The sequence below is a fragment of the Sciurus vulgaris genome (genome assembly GCF_902686455.1).
Source record: "Sciurus vulgaris genome assembly, chromosome: 1".
Taxonomy (NCBI): domain Eukaryota; kingdom Metazoa; phylum Chordata; class Mammalia; order Rodentia; family Sciuridae; genus Sciurus; species Sciurus vulgaris.
The window spans coordinates 6002140-6019611 of NC_136461.1; the positions used below are offsets into that span (position 1 = coordinate 6002140).

The 17472-nt window shown below is 50.9% G+C and overlaps 1 protein-coding gene across 3 annotated transcripts; it reads right to left on the reverse strand.

The window, feature by feature from the left end:
* Positions 1-1932: 1932 nt before the first annotated feature.
* ENO1 (enolase 1) lies at positions 1933-16084 on the reverse strand. Of its 3 annotated transcripts, none has more exons than XM_079133444.1 (12): positions 15971-16084; positions 13497-13590; positions 10914-11009; positions 9489-9547; positions 7377-7446; positions 6933-7066; positions 6390-6612; positions 5008-5205; positions 4031-4232; positions 3604-3712; positions 3284-3342; positions 1933-2363 (listed from the first exon to the last, which is right to left on the reverse strand). In XM_079133444.1, exons 2-12 carry the CDS (start codon positions 13579-13581, stop codon positions 2294-2296), a joined length of 1305 nt encoding a protein of 434 aa, XP_078989570.1. In that variant the 5' UTR covers positions 13582-13590; positions 15971-16084; the 3' UTR covers positions 1933-2293. The 3 variants fall into 3 exon arrangements, with proteins under 3 accessions (XP_078989570.1, XP_078989572.1, XP_078989571.1); XM_079133446.1 differs by lacking the exon at positions 9489-9547 and adding an exon at positions 9849-9907; XM_079133445.1 differs by lacking the exon at positions 15971-16084.
* Positions 16085-17472: the final 1388 nt, after the last annotated feature.

The following is a 17472-nucleotide window of genomic DNA, read 5'->3' on the forward strand; positions in this document are numbered from 1 at the left end:
ACAGGAGGCAAGCATTCTGACACTGAGCTATCACCCCAACTTTAAAGCAAATTTAAAAACACCAGTGGTACTTCCTGCCCTCAAGGAGGCAAACAACATGTAAAGCACTCCAGGAAGACTGTCAGGCCCAGTTAAAGACTTACTTCCCTCGGAATCAATTTCCAGAGAGATCATCATTGAAACCTGGAAAGGGAACTTCTGGGTTGTGTGAAACAGCTGCATTGTTAGATGGTGTGAACTGGCTCCTGTGATTTGCAGATTTAGTTTATAAGTGTGTACGGCTGGACAGGAATGGCTTTGTGATTGTCCACTTTGAGTAGGATCCCAGTTATTCAAATACTATCCTAAGTACCACTGACACTATTCAGTTATAATTAAAGTCACTAACCAGTGACTTTAGTTTCACATGCTGGTAATGAAACCGAGGTCCCTGCATATGCTAGGCAAGCACTCAACCACTGAGCTACACCCTCAGCCCTTTGAATTTTTCCAGACAGGGTCTCATTAAGTTACCAAGGCTGACCTTGCTCTTGCAATCCTCCTGCCTCAGTTTCCCAAGTAGCTGGGATGACAGGTTGTATACCACTGTGCCTGTGGCATTTTTTTTTTTTTTTTTTGTGGTGCTGTGGATTGAACCCAGGGCCTTGTGCATGCAAGGCAAACATTCTACCAACTGAGCTATATTCCCAGTCCAGTAATTTTAAAAATAAGGAATCATCTTTATTCCCTGGTAGGCCCCCATCTGTGAAGGGGCAGCTTCCCCTGTGCCCTGGAGCTTCATCTACAGCTCAGGACCTGCCCTGCAGATTGGCTGCCTGAGGGCTCACTGGCTCCACCAGGCCCCAGCGCTCAAAAGCCAATCATAATGCATTTCTCCTCCTGGTGGTTGTTCCTTGGGTTAAATCCTGACCGAAGGCGCCATGAACACAAACATCCACAAGAGGGCCTCCTAGTCTCCGACTATGTACTGTATTAAAGTAAAACTTAAGCCGCCCTGATCAATTTATTTCAGGGGAAGAAAAATGCTAATACAATTGGAATAAATGTACTCTTCATGCACCGTGGTCACCATTACCCTGCAACAGCGCTTTCTGCAGAATAAAAGTTTATGTGTACCACTAATGAGGTGGGCCTTAGCCGTGTGTAGGTTTGAGCTTGGTGAAGTGGCACATACTTATTCCTATCTAACTGGGAGACTGAGGCAGGAGGATCACAAGTTCAAGGCCAACTTCAGCAACTTAGTGAGACTGCCTCAAAACAGTGTACAGCGCTTGCCTGGCACATGTGAGGCACTGGGTTTCATCCTCAGGACCACATAAAAATAAAAGCATGTGTCCATCTGCAACTAAAAAACAAAAACAAAAAACAGGTTGTGGATGTGGGTGTAGCTCAGTGGTTGATCACCTCTGTTAACCCCAGGTCTATAACAACAAAGCAAAAAACAAAAATAATAAAAATCCAACGATCCAAGGAATAGATTCACTTGAGGTTCCAAGACCTTCTAGATCCTCCCCACTCCATCCCTTCAGCTACTTCTGAATTATTCTACCCACTTCTCCCAGGAACAGAGCCAGCAGATCTGCCTCACTCGGAAGGCTTATTTTTATGCCACGGGTCCCTCTGGTGTGGACAACCATTTGGTTGTGGCCTGGACATTCTCAGATTACCTCTAAAGAGCTCTGCATCTGTACTGTGTCCTCAATAAGATGTCTGAATTCCAAGAACCATCATGCCTCCACCCACTGGCTGTTCACGGACCTTCCTTGAGGCCCAGACCTCTTCTGCCTCCCTTTAGGACACAAACCAAAGCCTCCAGCTTTACCAGGCTTGTACCAGACCGACCTGGGGGCCCCAGGAGCTCCACAGACTAAAAGGACAGACTGAGCAGCCAGCTCTCTCTCTCTCTCTCACACACACACACACACACACGTGTTCTCGTGGGTCACTGAGGCTTTTTATTTTGCACATGACACCACTGGGGACCCTGCCCGTTGCCACACTGGAGATCACACTGGAGGCACACAGAGCTCTGGACACTTGATGTAAAGCGAGCTGAGAATGACAATTTGGGCCAGTCACATGATTACAGAGCTAGGGTTTCCAAAAGGGTTCCAAGTGGTCACCCTTGGCTTCTGCAGGAGTCCTAAAGAAGCAGTGGCAGGAGAGGGGAGCTAACTATCAAAGGCCCCAGCGAGCACTGGTCGGGGGCTTGAACTGTCCACACACGCTAGCGTCAGGGGAAGGATCTAGTTGCTGGCCGGTGACTGCGGGCGCAGGTGAGCCTGCCCACAGCTTACTTGGCCAGGGGGTTTCTGAAGTTCCTGCCGGCAAACTTCGCCTTGTCACCCAGCTCCTCCTCGATTCTTGGAAAGCACAAAGATAAAGGGGGTGAGTGAGAGACGGCTGGTCCCAAGGCAGGAAGCCCTCCCCACCACCAGTGCTGCAGGGATACAGATCTACTGCTCCCAGAAAGCCAGAACCCGGAATGGTCTGGTCTATCCAACTTCCTCAAGAACCCTGCTGTTCCCAGGGCAGGAAGCAGAAGAGCAGCCCCTCCCGCCCCCTCCCCTCTTCAATTCTGAAGGGCAGAACACACATCAGGATGAGCATTTCTTGGAATATAAAATACCTAACTTTTTTTTTTTTTTTAAGATGAAAGAACCACCCAGTTTCTTCAAAAAAACATTATGGGGAAAAGGAGGGTGAAATTATTAGAAGACATAAGGTGCTATTCGGGTCCTGGTACACACAATAAACAAGAATTCTGAGACAATGGAGTGTGTGCAAAGACTTGGCACAGCCGCTACAGAACCACAGCTATGCTGGGGTGACGAAGGGAAGAGCGCCTTTTCTGAGTGCGCTGAAATCTGTCGGGGAAAAGTTCTGAAGATAGAGTAACGGAGGAGAAGTTCTGAAGTGGATGTTCCCTTTCCCTCAAAGTGTAGAAAAAATAACTTAGAAGTGGACACCCAGCCACCTGCTCTTGGCTTTGTGTCTGAGCCCTGGTTTCACCCAGCCCTAAAAACATGGCTGACTGTCAAAGGGGACCCAATTCTGTCTCCCACCAGAAGAGGGCAGCACGGATGGAACTGGGTTTTGCTTCTGGGCTGACAATGCCAGGCACAGGGAGGGTCTGTGCCCAAGTCTGTGCCAATCCAACGCCACTCAGCCCAATTTCCTGTGCTGTGTGCCCTCAGCTGGACACACTTCCAGCACAGGCGTGGAGGGAGTGCCACACTCAGTGCAGACCCCAGCCCCTGCCATCGCCAGGAAGTCTCTTTACCTGAGGAGCTGGTTGTACTTGGCCAAGCGCTCAGATCGGCAAGGAGCACCAGTCTTGATCTGCAGGGAGAAAGCAAAGGCCACATTTGCTTGTGGGACACCCTGGGCAAGGGGAAGGTACCATGGCAGAGACAATTTTTAAGGAGGACCCTAATGAGAACATGGAGGGGCAGAACACCCAGGCAGGGCATTTGTGACCCTGTTCTGTTTAGGCTTGTAAACCATGGCAGCTACACAGGGGACAGGAGCAACAACAGGACAACCGTCAGAAGCCATCTGCCCTCAGAGGAAATATGGACAGTCTGTCCAAGAAGCCCTCACCTGCCCAGTGCAGAGTCCCACCACCAGGTCGGCGATGAAGGTGTCCTCAGTCTCCCCAGAGCGATGAGACACCATGACGCCCCAGCCGTTGGACTGGGCCAGCTTGCACCTGGAGTGGGACCCAACCCAGACAGCATGAGCCGCCTGCCCTCACCAGAGCCCAGCAACAGGAGCTGAAGCCCACAGCCTGGGCCCCGTCAGCTCAAACCCTGGCACCAGCCTCCTAGCAGGGAGACCAGTCTCCTCTCAGAGCCCTTCCCAGCGCTTACTCTCCAAGTGAAAGGGGTCACCAGGACTCAGGCCACCACTGCTCAACACCCCAGCCCCCTTGGTGCCACCACCTAATTTAAAAGTTACTGATGATCAACTGTGAACCCCACTACGCTTTCAGGGTACCCGAGTTCAGGTACGCCTGGGAGGAACTCACGCCTGGAGAGACTCGGTCACTGAGCCGATCTGGTTGACTTTGAGCAGGAGGCAGTTGCAGGACTTCTCGCCCACGGCCTTGGCAATGCGCTTGGGGTTAGTCACAGTGAGATCATCACCTACGACCTGGATGCCGGCGCTACTTGTGAACTTCTGCCAAGCTTCCCAGTCGTCCTGGTCGAAGGGATCTTCGATGGACACCACTAGGAAAGGAGACGCACCACCAGAGTGAGCTGGGTTCTGGGCTGCAGCACTGGAACCCCGCTGCTCAGCCCAAAGCACCTGCTCCAGGCCTCTCAGAACAGACAGAGCCCCCTGTGGTTCCTGGAAACACTGTCCCACCAAGGCTGCACAGCTAAACGTGACCAGCCTGGGCCCACAGGGTTTTTCTCTTAAAGGGGAATATTTACCTGCCTAGGCTGTAAGTTTAGTGCTGCTGAGAAAAGCATGCAGGTAGAACATTTGTCCAGCATGCACAAGGCCCTGGGTGGGCTCAATCCCCAGCACCATTTTTAAAAAGCATGAAGACCTGAGTTTGGGTCTGGGCTCATTCCTGACCAAGAGTACAACTACTAACTGAAGGAACTCTCCAGTTTGACTAGAGTTCCGGCTCCACCACTGCTACACCCCTGGGCAAGTTTTCGTATCCATCTGTGCCTCAGCTTCCTCTCCTATAAAGTGGCAGTGAGAGCCCATCCTGTATGCAACAGGTGGAGAACAGCCTGCTCACAGGAAGTAGGAAACTATCAGCAAGTGGCCATGAGAGCTGGGGCTCAGCTTCCTCCTGTGTGATGGACTGCAGTGACAGCAACGGAGGCGTACAGTTCTTCACATGGTGTCACTGCTGGCACTGAAAGGACCCTCTCCTAGACTCTCCCCACAGCAGGAAGCACAGGAAGCCCTGTGCTGTGTGTGCCGTGTTCACTACCTCAGCAAAACCCCCGTGGGGAGGTGTGTGGCACACCCCGCAGCACTCACCCGGGTAGTCCCTGATGAAGGACTTGTACAGGTCGGCCAGCTGGTCAGGAGTGATGTACCTGCTGGCATCATCAGGAGACTTGAAATCCAGGTCATACTTCCCAGATCTGAAGAACTCGGAGGCGGCCACGTCCATGCCAATGACAACCTTGTCGGTGTAGCCAGCCTTCCCAATGGCGTTCTTCAGCAGTTCCAGGGCTGGGGAGAGGCAACAGTGTGGGTAACAGGGAGAGACAGTAGCCACATGGGGACCACAACAAAACCAGGTGCTTGCCTTGGCTACCAGCTCTGAGGACACCAGTTACTGTCTTCTGCCCCTCAAGCATCACCAAGTGAGAATTTCATATCACCTAAGAAAACAGTCCTTCTCATGGACAAATACTCCCAAATTCAGCACCTAGGACAGCTGAGCTGGCCGGGATGCAGTTACAGTGAGATCAGCTGGGATCGGTTGTCCCAAGGACAGGCTTTAATAGAGCTGAGGCTGGGATCCAAGAGAGAGTCCTGGGCAGCAAGGGCAGTCACTAGACTTTTCTGCCAAGTGATTAGGCACAGAGATCCGAGATCCTTGCTCCTTAGAAAGATCTTAGGTTAAACCATGGGAGTGGAGAAGACCTGGGTTCAATCTCCAGCACCGTAAAAGGAAGCAGGCTGGGGTGTGGGTTAGTGGGAGAGCACTTGCCTGGCACACATGAGGCCTGGCTTTGATCCCCCAGCACCACCACCAAAAAGGAAACGGGGGTGTGGGAGGGAAGGGCAATGTTCAAAAAGACATGACCCAAGCACTAGGGGGAGAAATCCATTCTGCACAAAACTCCTGTAGTTAAACCAAGGCAGGACCAACGTCTCCTTCCACTAGCCACCCTGGAGGCCACAGAAACACACTGGAGCAAAGTCTGTGCTCCCACACCAGACTTGGCACACAGAGTTCTTGTCCCAAGACTTTCTGGACCCCCATGCGTGACCTACCTTGAAGCAAAAGCAAAGCAGAAACTTAGTTTGCTTAATAATTCCTTAAGGTGAATATGAAAATAGTTACTGAAGCTCTGTGTGGGGGTGACACCTGGAACCCCAGCTACCTGGAAGGCCATGGCAGGAGGATAGCAAGTTTGGGGCCAGCCCAGGCAGCTCAGTGAGACCGTCTCACCCCACCTGCTGTCCAGAGCAGCTCCCACCAGCGCTGCATTTGCCCCATGTACTGACGGGAAGGGAGGCATCCTTGGCCTTCCAGGTCTCTGGCTTGATTTTGGCCTGGTCTTTGTGGCACTATCTATTGGTCCCTACACAGTGAATCCCCAGGTGACGTTTCCCTCCCAAACCCGTCTGCAGGGTCTTGATCCTGTGTCCAGTGGCGGGTGTGAGAGGTCCTCCAGCACCTTTACCTTCTTTATTCTCCAGGATGTTAGGGGCAAACCCGCCCTCGTCGCCCACATTGGTGGCGTCTTTCCCGTATTTCTCCTTGATGACGTTCTTCAGGTTGTGGTAGACCTCTGCTCCGATGCGCATGGCCTCCTTGAAGCTGGAAGCTCCCACGGGGAGGATCATGAACTCCTGCATGGCCAGCTTGTTACCAGCATGAGACCCGCCATTGATCACGTTGAACGCCTGCAGAGAGGCACCCGCCAACCCCTCCAGTTACCATCCGGTTCACAGATAAGCCAGGCCCTTGAGGAGCAGCTGGGGTGGCGGTGGAATGCTCACCAGGGCCCTGAGAGCTGCAATAGTTACCAGCCGGAGGAGCTGCTACACCAGCTCACTCACCCTAACAAGGAAGCACTGCTGGTCCTAAAAGGCGGAGATCTCCAGGGCCCCTCCTATCTGCTGTGCTGGGAATTACGTGCTTAGGAAATCAAGGCACAGGGTCTTAAGGACCCCAGGAGGGAGCCACCCTCCTCCCCCTTTAGGAGTTCCAACCAGTCACTCACCGGAACTGGCAGGATGACTTCAGAGTTGCCAGCCAAGTCGGCAATGTGGCGGTACAGGGGCACCCCCTTCTCCACAGCGCCAGCTTTGCAGACAGCAAGGGACACCCCCAGGATAGCATTTGCACCAAACTTAGCTGGAATGGAATTAGTTAAATGAAATGGCACGTCATGTGGACCACCCACTTCCCAAGAGTCCCTTCCTTGGTTGGCAAACTGGCAAATTCCACAAGTTGGCTGCTTATAAAGGGCAAACCTCTCCTGAGCACCCATTAGACATGCTGCTGTCACCTGTATACACTCTAGAATCTAGAATGTGACTTCTCAAGGTGAGGCAAAGAAACAGGAAGAGTCAGCCTGTAACTAAGTTCTCTTCCTGAGGTTTTTAGACAGGTCTTCAGGGGATCCCAGGCTTTCCCAACAGACTCTCTAACTCAGGCCACTCACATTTATTTTCTGTTCCATCCATTTCAATCATCAGTTTGTCAATCTTCTCCTGCTCCACAACGTTCAGTTTCTGTAGGGGAGAGGGAGGGTGAGGACCCCATGCCAATTGCAAAACCTTTGCTCCTTTGCCATGAAATCCACCAAACTTTGGAATGGTGCAAAGTCAAAATCAATCCTGTACTTTCTGCTGATTTTAAAGGCAAAGGGCTGGGGGTGGAGCTGCGGCAGAGTTCGCACTAGCATGTGAGGCCACGGGCTCTGTCCCCAGCACCAAAAGAAAGACAAAACAAGGGGACACACAGAACTGCCTTTTACTTGCTTTAACGATGCCTGGCATTTCTCCTGGCCAACAACGGAGGCTGTACAGCCTACTGTGAGTTCAAGGTCACACACACCAGACATACTTGCCTGGCACATGCTATGTGAGTTATTAATACAAACAAAAGTGACTCTTGGGGCAATAAATAACAAAGCTCATTGTTCAGTCAAATAAGCCGGGCCCTGCAAAAGCTGGCTCTGTGGCCGCCTCTTTTGGCTAAAATCAAATGACTGTCAGTCTCTGATGGGATGTGTGCTTTCTGCAGGAAGTCTAATATTACTCAGCAAAACATTTGCTAATTGATCAACATGAGTATTTTGGGGGAGACTTTAAAGTAAAAAAGTTTTGGGGCTGGGGTTGTAGCTCAGTGGTACAGTGCGTGCCTAGCACGTTCGTGAGGCACTCAGTACCACATAAAAAATAAAGGTATCGTGTCCTACAACTATAAACAAAAAGACAAAAGCAACTTAGTGAGACACTGTCTCAAAAAGGGCTGGGGATGTGGCTCAGCAGTTAGGCACCCCTGGTACCAAAATAATGGTAGTAATAATAAAATCAGTACTGCTTTAAAAACCTTATAATTCAGTCATAACGATGCATGATTTTATGTGTAATGTTCCTTATATAAAATCACCTACAACTCCATCAATGCTCCGTTGAAGATTTGTTGTCTTTGGCTGTTTTGACAAGGCATTACTGAAAAAGTAAGCAGTTACCCAGGCAGATGGCTCGAGGCCAATCCTCCAAAGCAGTTCAGCTGAAGGTTTTCCCCCAGGAAGCCCTGATCACTGCCTTAGTGCTGCCATTTGAGGGCGTGGAGGTGCTCAGGAGACCAGAACGGGGTGACATACGCACGGTAGTAATGAGGAAATTCCATCTGGGGACTAACTGTGTGGGGACCAATTAGTGCCACAAAGATCAAAATCAGCAAGCCAGAGACGCAGAAGGCAAAGGAGCATCTCCCTTCCCATCAGTACACAGGGCAAATGCAGTGGTGGGGGGACCCAATGCCAGCAGAACAGATTAGGAGGCTGTGAGCTGCTCTGGACAGGGTGTGCAAACCCTTCCCATTTGGGGAGCATAGCAGGGACTGTGAAGGGCCACAGGAAGGGTGAATGACACAAAAATCTCTGAGGTTGGGTCGTCAGGTTCCTAGCCCTATTTTACCAATAGTACCTCTCCTTTTATTTCACCTACTGAATCTTTGTTTTTATTTTTTAAGTACTGGGGATTTTAGGTACTGAGCCACATCCCTAGTCCTTTTATTTTAATTTCTATTTTGAGCCAGGTTCTCGCTACATTGCCAAGGCTGGCCTTGAATTTGCCATCCTCCTGCCTTGCTGGGATAATAGGCATGTGCCACCATGTGCCACCATGCCCAGCCTAAGCTGCTCTTAAAACACAGATCTTAACCTCTGGGCTGTAGTTCGACGGCAGAGTGCCTGCCTTGCATACACAGGCCTCAGGTTCAATCCCTAGCACTGCAAAAACAAATAAATACAAACAAACAATGAATCTGGATCTTAATTTCCCAAAGGTCAAGATAGTTGCAGGGAAAAATATCAAGGGCTCTGGACTGCTCTCCATTCCTCTGGTCCAGTTCCAGATGCTATTAGAAGTGGACACCAGGCAGAGAGCAGGTTAGACTGTTCCATGCATTAAGCACTCCCAAGCACGACGGGAATCCAACTGGCTTCCACAGCTCTCAGAATAAGCTTTGTGAACAGGAGAGGCCCTGGGCCTGGAACTTGCTTGAGTGCCACTGATACACATTAGTTACCAGAAGGTCCTACCTTGCTAACCAGGGCAGGTGCAATAGTTTTATTGATGTGCTCAACAGCCTTTGAGACACCTAGAAGGAATAATTAAATCAAATTACATTAATAAATAAATACAGGCTTGAGCAGCATTGCTAGAGAACCACTGGTTATGCGGACCCAGAAGCCACCAAAGGCCCTCCGCGGACCTCTTGGAAATTCCACCCATTTCCCCTTGAACCAGCTTTCCAGCCCAGTCTGAGTGCTCTTACCTAGGACCCCAAGGGGTTAGAGCCACACAAAGATCAACCAGCTCAGAAAATAATCTGCAGTTAGTTTACAAGACCATGCACTGGAAGCACCAGCCGCACAACTAGACGATGCCTGACGGGTTACCTGAGTGCACAAGGCTGGCGCCAGGAACTCATTAACATATTTAACAGGTCTGGAAACGCCTGCCCAGTAGAGGTGGACAGAGAAGGAAAGAGAGACTCAGAAGAGCAGAGGCTGTAAAGGACAGGATGGGAGAGAGCAGACACAAAGGCCAGGAGTGTCAGGGTATGGGTGTACCTCCTACAAGTGCTGGCCCACCGAGCACTTACAACCACGAGGGCAGAGCACTGTCCAGCCCTGGAGAAGGCCATGCAGGCCACTGAACAGGGCAGCACGTCTGTGGGAAGGGAGACACGGTCTCCCCTCCTGCTGTGTTCCTCAGCCAACTCCACAACTCTCTTCCCTGTGGCCCTTGTAGACATCCCCAATTGCTGTTCCCCCGCAATTTCAATACTCCAGATAAGCTATAGCATCTGTTATGGTTACGTTAAGAATGCCTGCCTCTCCCAAAAAAAACAGTTCTTAGTTCCTGGGGACGGTATCACTCTGTTGAGAAAACACAGTCTAGCCCACTGTGCTTTGCTGTGACATGGGTACTGGGGTTCCATCTTCAGAAAGGTCAAAGGTGCCCAAAGACCCACAAATCAAACTGCACAGTGTCGACCAGAGTCTGCCTTTGTAGAGCAGTACGTCTGTGAATCGAATCAACAGAAAACCAAATCGCAACGATTCATCAGGCGCCTCCTGTCAATGGCAGGCCTTGGCCAGAAGGCCCAGATCCTCCTGGGAGGAGGGGAGACTTTTCCTTGGTAAAGCTGCAGGTTCTCTTTTCATGCCTGGACTGCGGCCTAACCAGAAAAGAGTATTCCAGACTGGAGAAAAGAGCAGCAGATACAAGCACTAAAGCGCCTGGCCCAAGTTCCCAGGCTTGGGAACCCCAGAACCAAAAAGCCAGCTCTGCCGGCTCTCCCACGTGCCAGCACTGTGCTCATCCTCACATCAGAGGGAAATCCTACTGCCACTCCTCAAAACAGGGAGAAGAGGGTCTGGGAAAGACCAGGAGGGGGCTAGGGGCATGGAGGCTGGCTCAGCCTCACCGCAGAGGCAGGTGTGGGTTCCAAGCCTTACCCTTCCCCATGTAGCGAGTCTTATCATTGTCCCGGAGCTCTAGGGCCTCGTAGATACCAGTTGAAGCCCCACTGGGCACAGCAGCTCTAAAGAGACCTGGAGCAAAGGAAAAGAAATACTGCGATTAAGAAACGGCAAGAGCACAAGCCCAAGTTCCCTCCTCACGGGCAGCATCTGTCATTGGGAAACACTGCACTGTCACGTCCTTCTACCATATGGGCAGGCCCAACGGCCCATTCCTCCAGCCCTCTACACTGGTGTGCCTCTGCAGTGCAGGCCCCACGCGAAGCACACATGCTTCTCCAGCTTAAAGAGAGTCAGTCACCTTGGGGCTGGGGCTGCAGCTCAGTGGCAGAGTGCTTGCCTGGCATGTGTGAGGCACCGGGTTCGATTCCAGGCACCACATATAAATAAGTACATATATAAGTAAATAAAGGTCCAAAACAACAACAAAAAACAAAAATCCCCAAAACAAGCAAACAAAACACAACACAACTGGAGTCAGGCAAGGGATGGATGATCTATGGCTCATTTCAGTTTGGACAAGGATAAATGCTATTTTTTTTTTTTTTTTTTTTTTTTGGCGGTGCTGGGAATCGAACCAGGGGCTTGTGCTTGCAAGGCAAGCACTCTACCAACTGAGCTACATCCCCAGCCCTATTTTGGGGTTGTTCTACCCAACAGGAAACTGGAAATTAGGGTGAACTGGGGAAAAGAAGGAATGCAGAGTTTAGTAACACCAAGGTGAACACCGAATCACAATCTTGCAGCTACAGAAACCAGCCATCAGGCACTAACCCACGAAAGGCCCAAGGACAGCACAGGAGAGGTGCTGCAGGTACAGGGATGGCAGCCTCTGGACTCAAAATGGAACCCCTTGTCTGAGGGCTGAAATGGGCTGGTGGGATGCAGGGATATGCAGGAAGATGGGCTAAGAGGAAAAAAAAACCAACAACCAGAAGTTTAAACCCGGTGATCTGTAGCAAGACTGATCAGTAGGATAAGTCAGCTTGCTAACCACCCGGCACAGATCAGAAGAAAGCAAGAGCAAGCTGAGTCCATGGAGTTTGACAAGGACAGCGAAGTAGGTTCACTGACTATAACAAAGCACCACTCTGGTGAGGAGTGCGGAGAATGGGGGGCTGTATGTTGGGGTGGGGCAGTGCATACATTTTGCTGTGAACTTACAGGTACTCTAAAAATGTCAGAGAAAAAGAAAGGTGGGTGGGGACTCCTAACTCATGTTTTTTTAAAAATGGTTGAAGGGTTGGGGAGATAGCTCAGTCGGTAGAGTGCTTGCCTTGCAAGCACAAGGCCCTGGGTTCGATCCCCAGCACGGGAAAAAAAAAAAAAAAAAAAAAAAAAAAAAAAAAAAAAAGATATAAAGGAGAGTTCCATTCATTTTAAAGTTTTAAGTTAAATTTACTTTTAATTGACATAAAAACAAAAAAGATACATATTAATGAAGAAAAACATTAATTTTAATCATTTTAAAGTTTTTCAGAGAAAATGCCCCACTCCCAATAATCTTCCAGTGCCTTGTGTCTTTTTTGTTTGTGTAAAGTCAACTAATTTCCAAGTGGAAAGTTCCACCTGCTGACTGAGCCAGCTATCTCAAGAAGGGTCATTCACAGCATCCTAGGAGAACCCTGGTTCTTTACCACAGAGCAAATGCCCAGAAGAAACCAGAGTGCCCACCATAAGCTCTCGGTGAATGAATAAGATTCCAGGACCCTTCTTGTTAGGGGGTGTTGGGGGGAGGCAGGAAGGGAAGGGCTGGCTTCCAGTGCCAGGCCTGTGACTCAGACAGTGACTCAGCTCTGACTGGCAGGCTCTGGTGAGCTCCGCTATGTGAGACTTTGCCTGAGGCTCTTCCAACCGCACCCACCACATCCATGTACAAAGCTGCTGGAGGTGACAGGGCTACTGAAACACCAGATTTTCTTCCTGAAGTAAAAGCTTTTAGGAATCCCCACACGTGAATGTTTTCTTCACACGGGAAAACTTCCCAGGGCGACTTACAGCCAGGTGACAGTAAGAACCCCTTGACTGTCCCAGAGCCTAGTCAACACTGTCCCTGACTCAGGGCTCAAGAGCGATCGCCAGGCACAAGAAGAGTGCTCCAATTCCACCAGCGCCCTTCCCCTTTAACCTCGCTCAAGAGGGAGAGATCACTGTATCAAGCCCTATCTGCTTATTTGGTCACAGCAAGCTGTGAAGCCAGCAGCAAGTGATGGGCCCTTTTAGGGACAAGGTCTCAAGACAACACTGACTTCCCTGCCTTGCTGACCTAGGAGGCAGCAAGAGTTTGTTTTAATATTAAGAAGCACTGGGTGTGCCGAGAAAGATAAGGCAGAAGTATCACAAGTTCAAGGCCAGCCTGGGCAACTCAGCAAGACCTGTCTCAAAATGAAAAATTAAAGACCATGGATGGCTTCTTGCTTTACAATCTGGTGATGCTTCAGGAATGTGTCCAGCATGTGCAGGTCAGTGAGAAAAGCTGCGACAGCAACAGACCCATAGTCAGGCAGATTTTTAAATGGAACATGGTAGAAGGAACTAAGGAAAGAAAGTGGCACGTACCTTTTGCGGTGAAGAGATCAACCTCAACAGTGGGATTCCCACGAGAGTCAAAGATCTCCCTGGCATGGATCTTGAGAATAGACATGGTGAATTTCTGTAGGGAAACACACAGCTCATATTTTCCATAAAACATAACACAGCACTTGCTCATTCACTCAAAGGTTTTCTTCTGAGGGCTCCAGGACCAAAACCTGAATGTACAAGGGCTACTTAGTGGAAATAAATCCTGCTGGAAAGCAGCGGGAATTGCTCCTTAAAAAGTTTTGGGGGGCTGGGGTTGTGAGTCAGTGGTAGAGGGCTCGCCTAGCACGCGTAGGGCCCTGTGTTCAATCCTTAGCACCACACAAAAATAAAGGTATTGTGTCCACCTACAACTAATATATATACACAGGCACATGTATATTTAAAAAAGAAAAAGGATTTTGGGGTCTAAGGGTGCAGGTTCAATGGTAGAGCACTTGCCCTGGGTATGATCCCCAGCACTGGCAAAAAAGAAAAAAGGTTCGAGAATGTGGGGGTTGGGGGGGTGAGGCTTGCTCAGTGGTAGAGCATGTGCTCAGCACAAGTAAGACCCTGATTCAATCCCCAACACTAACAAATAAGTTAAAAGACCCCAATAGATCAGGTTGTGCCCTATAACTGGGGAGGAGGAGGGAGCAAAAACTGAAAACCTAAGAATGTGTGTATAGAGAGAAATAATCCAAGTGTTAAGATTAATGTGTGCTGGCATGCAGAATGTCTCTGAAATGGGTCACTGTCATCAGTTAACAATGAAGGTTGGCCTGGAAATGGAAAGGGACCAAGAACAAATAGCAAGGAAGGAGGGACATGAAGGTCACAAGCAAAACCTTCTAGGATAATGCCAAAAGGGAGGCAGGAGGGAAATCTGGTTCGTAGTGTAACAGAGAATGAAAAGTTTAGGGCATGAAAAGTTCAGATTTATTAAATTAAATTTTAAGTAACAGTAGCAGATTGAATTGGTAGATTGATGACATCTGATTATACTTCTTTCAAAGAGCATTTTATCTCCTTTCAAAAACTTAACTGTGAAATGTTATGATTTGTAAAAAGAGGAACGATTCCATCTGTGAACACCAAGGGAAGAAGCTTTCTTTGAAAACATCTTAAAATTTTTTGTAGCAACAAAGAGCAAGTCCTCAAAGAAAGCCTTTTACTTTGTTCCCTTGGGGGCTCACCAAAAAAGAAATCAATTCAACAAGTTGTAGAACTGAAGTGGACAAGAGGAAACAGATTAGTGTTCAGGAGCCATTATCTAGCTGGGCTCCCCACGGACATCTCTAGAAGGTTCTGAGGAGAGAATGGCATTTTTTCTTTTAAACTTTCAGAATGATACGGAAGCCACTTTTGTGGCTTTGTGTAACAATGGAGTTCTATTCACAAGACAAGAAAAAGTATCTAGTTTTTAATCTACCATATTCCAAAAAGGCACACTTATTTAGACACTCTTTAGGCAAATTATGTATCTGCATACAATTTAGCATCCAAAAAGTTCCCTGGGGCCGTTTCTAGCTGATCCCCCCTGCATCCCAGGCCACTTCTGGTTTACACTGTAGATTTCCAATGCACTTTTAAGCACATCTTTATTTCAGTACCTCAGCATTTTCGGATTCATTTTAATGACATAAGATGAAGCAGTTAATTTCATGATGTGGAAGCGAAAGGTGACATATCTTTAAGTTAGATAAAAAGCAACTCCTAAAAGTCTTCGCTGCTTTTTAGCTGCCTGGATTAACGCCCAGCCAGGGGCAGTACTAAGTGGACCCCGATGAGCCCAGAGGGAGACCACGTGGAGGCCCCCGCGAGCCGGAAGCTTTCTCGAACGCATCCTTTCTAAGAGCAGGGCCTGAGGGTGGCCGGTCAGGGAGCCGAGAGCAGCTCTTGCCCAACCTGGGCGAGGTCCCCAGAAGACTTCCCAATTATACAACGTCTCTGCTGCAGTTTCCTCAAGAATAAGCACCTTGGAGACACCGCCCGCCGCTTACGGCGGAGCAGCGACCGGGTGGCCACCGGACGCTGCGGGGCGGCCCGCGAGGCGCGGTGGGCGCCGGCGCCGCCGCGGGGGGAGGGGAGGCGCATCTCCCGGGCATTTCTCCTGCCCCTGCCCCTTCCTCCATTGTGGGCAGGGCCTGGCTTGAATGAGCACCAGCGCCAAGTCTCTCCCTTCCCCGAAGCCTGCACCAGCTACTGACGGAGAAGCGCCCTCCACGCCCCCGCCGTGCGTGGCTCGCCTGCGCTGCTGACCTTCCGGGCCCAGTTATCCCGCCCCGTGACCACTCGCTGGCCCGAACCCTCCCCCGCGCAAAGCAGCCCGCGTCCCACAGGTGCGCCCGCCACCGCTGCCCGCCGGGGCCCGGAGCCTGCACGTGCCCACCGCCCCCCGAGCCCAGCCCGCCGCCTCCGAGGGCGCCCACCCTGAAGCTGGAGGCCCCGCAGCTCCTCCTAAGAGCCCCTACCTGGCTGCGGGGTCTCGTCGCCCAGGAAGGAAGCGGAGAGTGCTGCAGACACCGAGAGGAGCGTTGAGCCGACAAGGTGTGGCGCCCCGCGTCCGAGCTGCTCTCCCCGCCGCCCGCCCCGACTTCCTGCGCAGCTCCAGAGGCCCCGCCCCCTCCCGCCCCCAGGGGCCGCCCCCTCGCCACCGCCTCCCCATTGGCTAAGCGCGCCGTCACTCTGGCCCTCGTCTCCCGGGAAGGGGCGGAGCTGTGGCTGCTTCCACCACCAGGAAAGTGGGGGCGACGACCCGGGATGTGGGGCGCGCGGGCATGGGGGGCCCCGGGTCCCTAGTGTCTGCTGGGGATCGGGCGAGCCCCCGCATTGGGACCCCTGAGCCGAACGGGGGTCTGCGGGGCCGGGGGTCCGCGGAGCCGGGGCGCCGGGGCGGGGCGGCGCGGCCGGCATGAGGGATTGGGGCTCCGGCACGTACTCCAAGTCCCGCACGCACTCGGCGTCGCTCCGGCGCTACACGTCCGGCCCACGACCTTGGTGACGACCTTCTCGGCCCGGCCCTCCTGCTGCCCCAGTGGCGCCACGAGGTGCTGGCGAACCCCGCGGGGTCGAGACGTTGAGCGGCCGCGCCCCCTACGCTCCACTTTCGCGTGGGGGCCGCGGGCCACGTGCGCCTGCGCGCCGCGCAGCCGGCCTGGCTCCCGCTAGCTAGCCACCCGCCAAGGTGACCCGTCTCTTTGTCCTTGCTCCCTGGGTCAGGTGCGAGTCTCAAGCCAAGGAGGCCAAAGGAAGGTTCACTTTCCCTTGATGTTACTCAGTACTTGTTGCTGGGGCTTGAACCCAGGGCATGCTAGGCACAAACTTTACCACTCAGCTATGCCCCCAGCCCTATCTAATGATTTTTGAACTTTTTTTTTTTAATGTGCCTGGCACATCCCTATGTGCCACCTCAGTGTTAATTTGTTCTCTAGCCTTAGTTAATGTTGCATTTTAAAAGGAAATTTAATCTCTCTCATCCCTGCCCCCCAGGGGACTGGATCAGGTTTATCTGGATTCTTTTGAACATACATGTAATAATTTGAGACTGAATTTTACATAGACCAGAAGGTTTTCCCAGAGTTCAAGACAGGTAATATTCCATGGTGGTTTCACAAATGAAAAACAGGAAGGATTGGGTGGGGTCATTTTATCTTTCCAAGAAAGAACTGATAGAGGTGTTTGGCACATACCTGTAATCCCAACAATTTGGGAGGCTGAAGTAGGAGGATTGCAAGTTTGAGGCCAGGCTGAGTGATTTAGAGACTGTTTCAAAATGGGGGGGTGGGGGGGGAGGAAATGGTAACTCAGTGGATGAATGCCCCCGAGTTCAATTCCCAGTAACACACACACAACCGTGATAGCCATTGAAAATAACCTCTGCTATTCCCACACTCCAAGGATCATTTTCTGTTATGGTCATTTTTGTATTTTCTCAGGGTTCCTCCGGTCTAAATCTGAGAGCTAAAGCAATGTC